Source organism: Lineus longissimus, chromosome 17, assembly GCF_910592395.1.
Source record: "Lineus longissimus chromosome 17, tnLinLong1.2, whole genome shotgun sequence".
NCBI classification, from domain to species: domain Eukaryota; kingdom Metazoa; phylum Nemertea; class Pilidiophora; order Heteronemertea; family Lineidae; genus Lineus; species Lineus longissimus.
In genome coordinates this window covers 11,319,683-11,328,929 of record NC_088324.1, presented here as the reverse complement: position 1 = coordinate 11,328,929, position 9,247 = coordinate 11,319,683, and the positions used below count along the sequence as shown (strand labels likewise).

General features: G+C 40.2%; 2 protein-coding genes across 2 annotated transcripts; one reads left to right on the top strand and one right to left on the bottom strand.

Annotated features, from left to right (window-relative positions):
* Positions 1 to 243: 243 nt before the first annotated feature.
* LOC135501213 (protein Dr1-like) lies at positions 244 to 2,718 on the bottom strand. Its single transcript, XM_064793145.1, has 4 exons — positions 2,477 to 2,718; positions 1,854 to 2,078; positions 1,452 to 1,615; positions 244 to 1,158 (listed from the first exon to the last, which is right to left on the bottom strand). Exons 2-4 carry the CDS (start codon positions 2,068 to 2,070, stop codon positions 1,036 to 1,038), a joined length of 504 nt encoding a protein of 167 aa, XP_064649215.1. The 5' UTR covers positions 2,071 to 2,078; positions 2,477 to 2,718; the 3' UTR covers positions 244 to 1,035.
* A 128-nt stretch (positions 2,719 to 2,846) lies between these two features.
* On the top strand, positions 2,847 to 9,137 carry LOC135501212 (uncharacterized). The gene is made up of 2 exons (XM_064793144.1): positions 2,847 to 3,033; positions 3,981 to 9,137. The coding sequence occupies exons 1-2, from the start codon at positions 2,928 to 2,930 to the stop codon at positions 7,049 to 7,051; spliced, it is 3,177 nt and encodes a 1,058-aa protein (XP_064649214.1). The 5' UTR covers positions 2,847 to 2,927; the 3' UTR covers positions 7,052 to 9,137.
* The last annotated feature ends 110 nt before the right edge of the window (positions 9,138 to 9,247 follow it).

Sequence of the window (9,247 nt, the reverse complement as noted above, 5' to 3'; positions counted from 1 at the left end):
CACTCAGTGTTCCAGAGTGGGCAGTTCTGGGGCCAAGCTCCGGTGTCTGATCTGGTTATCAAAGTCATAGGTTCTGATTAAGTATTAATGGGCCGTATTAGTTACAACCTTAGATGGGATGGATTGGTTGTGACAAGAGAGCATCATATTCAGAGTGGTTGTGACAATCACCGCCACCACTGTTCATGACAGAGGGAGACCTTGCATTCGATCAGGTTGTAATTGATATAACAATACAGAAACTTATCTACTCAGCTTTATTCTACTCTGATTCTGTTGCAAATATCAACATTTTGACCTGGCATTATAAAACTCTGATTGTGGTCAATCTGAGACAGTCTTCATTTCCAGCTTATTAATAGAGCATAAAAGAGGTTCCACCTCATGACGTTGCCTTTGAAGTTTTATGATACCGGGGCTGGGCCCAAAGGTACTTTACATTCTTAGCAAATTTGACTTCATCTGTTTACAGGACATGACACCAAAACCATTTTTTTCACATCAACAGTGTCCTTCAGTTCACATTCTCTTCTTGCCGACAATACCAACCAAGCAGCTTTTGGTCATTGCTCAGAGTTGGACAGCACCTGGATCATAAATGCAGAATTCCATAACACACAGCACAGCATTTGTTTCCAATGTAATGGGTATTCGTAGGTCAAAGTAGAAGTCAGTCTACTGGCACGACAAGCAATGGTTTCCCATTAGTCTTTTCCAATGGGTATATCAAGACCCAGATCATTGCAAGTCTTCCCTTGGGTAAAAGCAAAGCAAGACAAAGACCGTTCTAGATGCCATTCCCGATGAGTATCACAAGACAATGATCAAAGTTCATATCTTCCTATGGATACATGTAAACAAGACCGATTTTTCCATAAGTCTTTTCCAATGGGTAAAACAAGACCCTGATCATTGTGAGTCATTGCAAGGGTTTAACAAGGCAATGATCATTACACTAGTCTTTTCCGACAGAAAAGCAAGGCAATGACCACATCCTGCACACAAGTTTTTTTCCGTCCAATTCAACCTTGACCTTCATTCATATTCATCTTCCTCTGTTGCGGGTTGTTGTTGCATCTGTTGTTGTTGTGCTGCCTGCGCCGCCTGCTGCATCTGAAGCCATTGTTGTTGCTCTATCGCTTCCTGTTCTTGTCGGGCCTGAAGAGAAGAAACTCAACTTTAGAAAAATATTTTCCAATTATATTATAATCCTAGAGATCACGGCCAGTGTGATGTAAAATATCAGGAAATCATATCCTCTGGCCAAAAGATAAGGAAACATAACACAGATAATCTCTCCAGGTGCAAAACAACAGTCATAAGCACTGACTATTTGTATATTTCCTTGGAGGTCACGACTGTGAAGACTACCAGTGATCCTCTTTGACCTTAAGGATGGAGGGATATACCACTGGAGTTAGAATTTATGACGTGAAAGAGAGGTAACATACTTGAGCAAATAATTCCTGTTGCTGTCTCAATAACTCTTCCTCTGGGATGCCCAGGTTTTCTAATCTGGTGCTCTGGCGACGCTTCTTTGCTGCTACTGCTTTTGCCTCTGCCATGACTGCTTGTGCTTCAGCCCGATATTCACCAAATCCCAAAGCTTCCAATGCTGAAAATGATAAAAAAGATTTGTGGTCCTTGCAGGAACTAGTCTGCTGGCAATTACATGAGATTTCAGAAAGCCCAAAAATTTGGTTTATTCCAAATTGATTATCCGATCAGATCAACTGAGCCAATCAGAAGGCTCTATTGAGGGTTCAATTCATTTTGATAATGGGTGAATTCTAAAGGACTGATAAGGTTAGTTCTCCATCAACTCAGCCTGTAAGAAAACGGCTCCAACGTACCATTTAGAACATGATCAGGAGATATTGTCTTCTTTTGCTGTTTATTGCATATATCGTTCGCCTCTGATGACAACAGGTGTATAAACTCAGTGCAACAGTTTGATATGAGTTCTCTTGCTTCGTTAGCTATCCTTGTGTGTGGAAGTAGTTCTTTGATCATTTTGTTGAGGGCTGCTCGAGGAATACCAAGATCATCATCTTCACGGTTCTCAGCCATCGCACCCCCTGCAACAAAAACCATCACATTTACTTTTACCATTTAGGTAATTTGATTTTGATCTAAAATTTTACGATCTGTCATGCCTAAAATTATAATAAAAGATGTTGTAATTTAACAAAGAACACCAACATGGATTTAAAGCCATAAAGCCAAAGGAGCATTGGGCCTATTAAATTGTCTGCAAATTCATCTCAAAACGTAATTCATTCATCTCTCAGGGGCTGGCTGCCATAGCCATAGTGCATGCAATCAGTGGTCTCCTTCCTGGAGTGTGTCGTCAGAGTCAGTCCCAGTACACCAAAACACTAAAACTGTAGTGTAAGGGTAACTAACACTACAGCAGTCAGCAGTGCACTGTGCAGTACAAATGACAGTAGTACAAAGTTGAAAGATTTTCATATACCTTTTTCTGTTGAACTACCCGTGAAAACTTTTTAGTTCTGCATAAACAAACAGAACAGTTAAAGGTCTGCTATTTTTCTTAAACGATTCAAAATTTAGTAATTTAGTAATTTAAAACGGAGGAGTTTTACGACGAGCTTTAAAGTTTTAGTAGAAAATTTAGCATCGTTTATACCACGTACAAATTTTATTGACTAATTTCTACACAAAAATAAGCAACTTTTGTTAACTGAAATAGTTATATTTTTGTTTATGGTGGGTAAATAAATATCAAAATTACTCAGTTTACTTATCAACTCTTAGTAAATTGGCAAAAACCATATTTATTTTTAGTGATAGAAAATATTTTGTAAAGGACTTCCCCCGATAGATGTCACCCTTGTCGTTCCCGGATTTCCCCTCTTGACGTTTCAGGAAACAACATGAAAAAGTTGTGAAAAACCTCTCTAAATATGTATCTAATGATTCACGATGAGGAAAGTATTAAAGTGGTGAAAAACATATGTCTGAGGGATGGCTACCTGCCGTCAGTGGACTCTTATTCACCCGTTGGAGAAGGTATGAAACACTGTTTACATACTTGATTCATATTTTGCAAGATTTACACTACAGGGTGTCTGAAAAAAACTCTTGCTCCTTTCTGGATAAAACTTACAGATTGGTCATACTTTTGCCGAGACAAATACACGTCATTGCACGTCATTGTAAGATGTAGGTTGCCTGTGAGTCGACTGTCGTGGAGCGTCGTAGGCCCATCTTTCAAAATTACTTTGCAAACCCCCCCCCCCGAGTCCTGTGTCACCGCGAGCCAAGACGACATGACCTCTATGTATTATGTACAGTGTACTTGATTAAATCTACAGCTATTGTTTTATCATCTACCTATCTTCATGTGCTGAGATGTACATCTGGCCTTGGCCTTGGGATCTAATCACACTTGACATCACTTTTAGATTCAGAAAAATCTATACGGCCAGTTGACATTGCATCTTTTGGGTTGAGTTTTGATATGTTTATTGGCCAATTACTGATATTGATTTCTGGTGAAGAGTGCTTCATGTACTTCAGTACTTGTGGAAAACAGAACGCTACACTTTGGCTGACATAGAATGAAAAACTTAACCCTCCATGGTTGACAGACCTGCATTAATGTAGTGGTAAATGAATTTTTTAAGCTAACAAATTCGGGTATTCCAATATCCTGCCATACAACTTGGTGTTCCTAACATCTGGAGCTTAGGCTGCCCATTTTTGGCCCTGTATCATATGTGACATAATTTGAGGGAAAATGACAACAAAATCAACAAACAATGTTCTGTGTTGCAAAAGGAAAACAGATAAAAGAGAATTGGTCAGATTTCATTGACATTCCCAGTTACAATTAATAAATATTATCATTTAAATCAGAAGTTTGACACTCGTACATCGCTAATCCCATTAAACAAACATTGTTTATTCTCTCAATTGGTTTTCATTAAAAAAAACACCTGTCTTTCTCTTTTCAGATGGCCTTCCTGAAATTGAACCTGGTATCTGGTTCAAAGCGGAAGTCTTCGCCGGAGTCCTTGTCGATTGCACCCAACGTGTCTTGAAATGGACAATAGAGGAAGAGACGATTTCACTCGACACATCATTTGTCACCAAAGACCGCTCAGACTCAGGGGTGGATTTCAGCCTTTTCACGCGGCATCTTTATGAAGGAGAATGCTACGATTTTGAAACTGGTATCGATGATTTGTTTGACACGGCAGCAAGCCTCTTGGAGAATGAACGTGCACGTTCTTCCCGCGGGAAAAGGAAAACCTCTTTCAATTCGAGCAAATTGATCATCCGCATTCTTCACTGTCATATTTTACCGGCGATCAAACTCAAACCGACAGATTTGTGGAAGGTTGAGGACATTTACAAGCAGCAGGAAAAGGTCCTGCAGGGGTTGAATGCAGAATTGGAGAAGAAAGCCCAAGATATTGACAACACGAAACTCGGGATTCAGTTGAAGCGAGAAAGTATGGTGAACGAGCTGCAGAGTATAAGCATGGTTGAGGTATATCCGCGAGATATATTACTGCTCCTGGAAACTCAAATCCAAGGGGACATTGAACGTAAGTCGCGTGAGCTGGATCGAGCACAAGGAGAAGTAAACCAATTAAAAGAAGAACCTAAGTCTGGTGATCTACTTTTGAAGAAGCGCAAGGTGCGTGACTGCATACATGAAAAGCAGATTCACTTGATTACAGTGCGGGAAAATGTTGTTCAAGTTCTCAAGACGATGGGGAGAAGGAGTAATAATAAGGCGTCTGCTATAAAATGGCAACCGGCTTGTACCCGTGGCAGTGAGATGATGGATGAAGAGATAGTCTGCACAAGAGGAAACAAGGATTTAGCAAGTCAGTACGTCATGTATATGAAGGTTAATGACTTGTTACAAGAGCAACGGAACAAGCGTTTCATTGTAACGTCAAAGTTAGAGTTTATCATAAGCGTCAGGGAGACTATAAACGAAGCATTGCGGGACTTAAGAAGCGGGAAGGAATCAGTGGGATTTTCTCGTGATCGTACAAAAAGAGGGCGCTCCACTGATATCCTGAGGCATACGAATATTCCGGAGGAGTGGCTGACCTTGACTGAAAAGGTCGGTGACCTCTTGATGGAAGGGGACAACCCATTGCGGAAGCGACACCAAGAATTCGTCTCTCAGATCCGTGATAAATTCCTGGCGGCAATCAACGTAGCCACGGTCATGCTTGATCGTGGTGTGGAGGAAACCAGTAGGCGGCGCCAGCGTCACAGAGCGAGGAGTTTAATGCACAAAGAGTTTAAAACGATTGTGACTATCACTGGTGACGATGACGAGGACATTAAGTCACAGACTGCTACAATACTTCGCAGTCGGGCGCAGTCAAGTAGAAGCTTCAAACGTCGAATGGATAGCCTTGTTGGGATGCCCATTGAAGAACCAAACAAAGAAGATGATGACATACAGAAACAAATCGGGACTGAGATTTCTTTTCTGCAACAACAGATTCATGCACATTTCGACTTCATGAGCTCCGAGTTACAAATAGCAATCGATCAGTTTTCTGATACAGTGTACTATAAAACGTGGTTGTGTTACGAGGGACATTTCTATCGTGATACAATGGACCGAATCATGGCTTTGTACAAATTGAATTACCGCCAGGTTTGCAATAACCTGGAAAAGAATGCATCTCTTGTCACAACCGAGGATCTTGGAATAGAAGATCGTTGGCTGATGAACTTCTTTGTCCAGGAACCCCTTGAGAAAGAAAATCTTGCTCAAAGGCAGATGGAGGAGGATGGATTTATCTGTTGGTCCAGTCCACCACTTGCTAAAGATAATGAAAGCACTGCTACTTGGGTTCAGAACATTTCTCCTTTGATCGGTTCAGCTAGTTCAAACCAAAGTCAAATCACTGGGGTTGAAGTCGAGTTGAAAACTGTCACAAGGAAACCGGAGGAATTGATGGGGACAGTTCCAGAAGAGGAAGATATCCCTTCTGGATTGAGTCCAGATTTAGGAGGTTGTGTCGACACTGCTAAGGATGGCCTTTCAGGCACTGATGAATCAAACACTGGTGCTAATCTTAGTGGTGAAATAACCGTTGATCATGCAAGTCTTGCAGATGCAGATAGTGTGGCAATCACAAAGGAGTCGGTTGATGATGAAAGTTTTGGAGAACACAAGCATGAAGCTGACCCAGGATTCCTGAATCCTGCGTATCTTGAAACTGACATTGATGCATTTGAAATTGAAGGAGGGAATATGCAAAACAAAAAGAATGTCAATTCAGGCTTTGTGAATCCGATGTTCCTTGTAACCTTAGATGATAAATTTGCAGTTGATAACGTAGTCTCGTCAGAATCCGCTACTGATTCTCAACATCCAGAAGGCGCTGTTGCAACAAGGTCTGGATATGAACTGTCTCGAAATGATCAAGATTGTTCTACTGCTGTTTCCGGGAGAGAAGACACAGATGATAAAGACCCTGACCCTTCGATGGACATTGGAAATCAGACAGAAGACGGTGACCGAGCAAGTATGAGTGAGCAGAGTGGCACAATAAAACCTTCCGTTCTTGATAACGGTAGCTACAGCTCGGAGGAATCTGTAGATTTCCCTGGTGATCCGCAACGCGCGGTGACAGAACTGGTCCAACGCAAACTCAAACCAAACCAGAGCAGAAAGTTCATGGAGGTGTTTGCGCCAGCAATAGCGTGTGTGGAAGCCATCTTGAAAGAGTACATCCCACTGAATAAACTCCAATTGATGACGAAGTGTGTACGTACGGTTCAGAAAATTGTGGCCCAGATTCAGAGCGAAATCAGCTCTGATTCCCAAAATGTGATGTGCTGCGATGATTTTCTGACCATCATCCCATTGATTTTGCTCCACGCTGATCACACCTCGATGGCTGAGTTGTACCCGCATATCATTTTGCTAATGGATTTAATGGCACCATTTCTCACAAATGGTATCCATAGCAATTCGCTGACACATTTCTACGGGGCGTACCAGATTTTGTTCTCTATGATGGTGGTGCAGACAAAACATTAAGTAGGTATTGGGAACATTTCTACCCAGGAAATAAACTTACAAGTGTTTGCAGAGTATTTTGTTGGCAGAAACAAGAAAACTATTTTAAAGAGGGGGATGGTCGTTTGTGGGATGCCAGTATTGGCCTAAATCGGGATTTCCAGGGTACTACTGTACCATCATTTTAGCGGGATTCAGGACAAGCAGATGATCACATTGGGATTGGGTTGAAATTGCTTATCAGGAAACGGGATTGGGTAGTTTTTATAAAGGGAAGTTTGGGACACAAACACCCTTCCCCCCACTGAAATGCTACCGATCAAAAGATGTATGGTGCTGTATCTAACTTGCCTGTTACAGTTTCTTCCCAGTTGTACTTACATTTACACCACTTACTTTCTTACTCATTCACAGTTGGGCAGTTTAACCCTTTTATAAAAATTTGGTACAACAATCATGTGTTTGCATCATGAGCTGATTTTCCATAATCTCTTTGTACATATTGTGTATATTCAAGTACGTATTTCAATGTATACTTTGATGGTGCTAAAATGTATGCTATGTAAAGATCTCACACTGTTTGTAAAGGTAATAATGTGGCTTTCGGGTAATCTTACAATTTATGATGCAATAGCTACTTGTAGAAAACACTTTAGAGGTCTTGATGCAAAACTTGTGATATGTTCAATGTTAAGTAATGGAATTTGAAAGAAACTTATATTCTAAAATGGTCTGTTTTTACTTTGGCTGTGAGTGGTGGAGATTGCCCAATTCACCTTCGTCACAGGCATTGTAAGATAGCTTTGAAAGTTAATAACTGGGGCCACTCCCAATTCACAGCAGCAGCTGAAGTGGAATCAGGCCTCAAGACCTAAAAAAGTCCATCCAGTCATTCAGTTAGATAATTGGTGAACCCAGAAGTGTCAACCACTGCGCATTGCTGTTTTTGGGCTTTCAGCAAACATTAGAACAATTGGTCAATTGCATATGTACACCACCCACTGCAACTCTTGACCTAGTTCAATGTCTACTATTACTATTGACTTTGGTCGATCGCTATCATTTCTGCTGGTACTCCTAATATGTACGTGTATTATTCTTGATTCGAAGTTGGCTGAAATCATGTTACATTGCCGTATGACAGTGTTTTTATAACGTTACTACTGAGGTTAACTTTTTCTGTTGCACGGGATATCACAAACCATTACATGTAGCAGAATGCTCATGAAATTTGACATCCCAAAACGTGAATGCAGTAATTTTTCATCAGAATGATGGGGATGGCTAGTAGTAACACAGTTGTATGTCCTAGCACCTCCTTTTGAAGAACACAGAGTCCCATGGGAGTCAGGAAATGGTAGCCTGAACTATTTATCCACGCACTTGTATTCGATGTTCATGTACTTGTATAGATGTTGATAACATGATTAGTCCACTTAAGTCTTATTTCCTGTTAGCCTTCATCATTTGTACAATTGAGAAATTTTTTTTCTATTTGTGATAATTATTATGCATGTATTTATTTGACTTGACCTGCTTGGTAATGAAATAATATTAGTAATTGGACAAACCAGTTAACTCTTTGATGCCCGAGATGACACTATGTTTATATTTTTCATTTTGTCTTAAGGAGTTGGATAAATGAGAGGAAATTTCTTTTCCAAGTGCTTTTGGACAAACAGTCACCAACTGCTGAAAGTTATGATATGCAAATTTCAAGACGTTTTTGATGTTTATACTCTATACAATGGATCACCCACCGAAATGTTTATGAAATATTTTATTCAATATACTGTAAGGCCTGGATTACAAACCATGTGCATGCGACCTAAAGATGTGATACAGCTTTCAGAACAAAAGATTGCCTGCCTATTTTTCATATCTGTCCTGGCTAAGCCATTTCCTATTCCTAATGGAAAATATATATAAAGCTCGCTTATATATTTTTGCTAAATGAGTGTGTATAAATATCGTGGTTCCTCAAATAGAACATTCCTTCCAGTCTTTGGATTCAAATTCAGTCAAATCGATATCTTTTGAGAGACCACTGTATAATGTGACTATGTGCTAATTTACATTCAACTATCTCATCTTGCAATAAATTAAAACTTTGAACTTAAAAGCTGTTTAAATTTTGGTTATTAGTTTGGGACTATATCAGAATTGCTGGCTGCCAGAAAAAACTACAAATGTTAGTTTTGACCTCAATCGTGGACC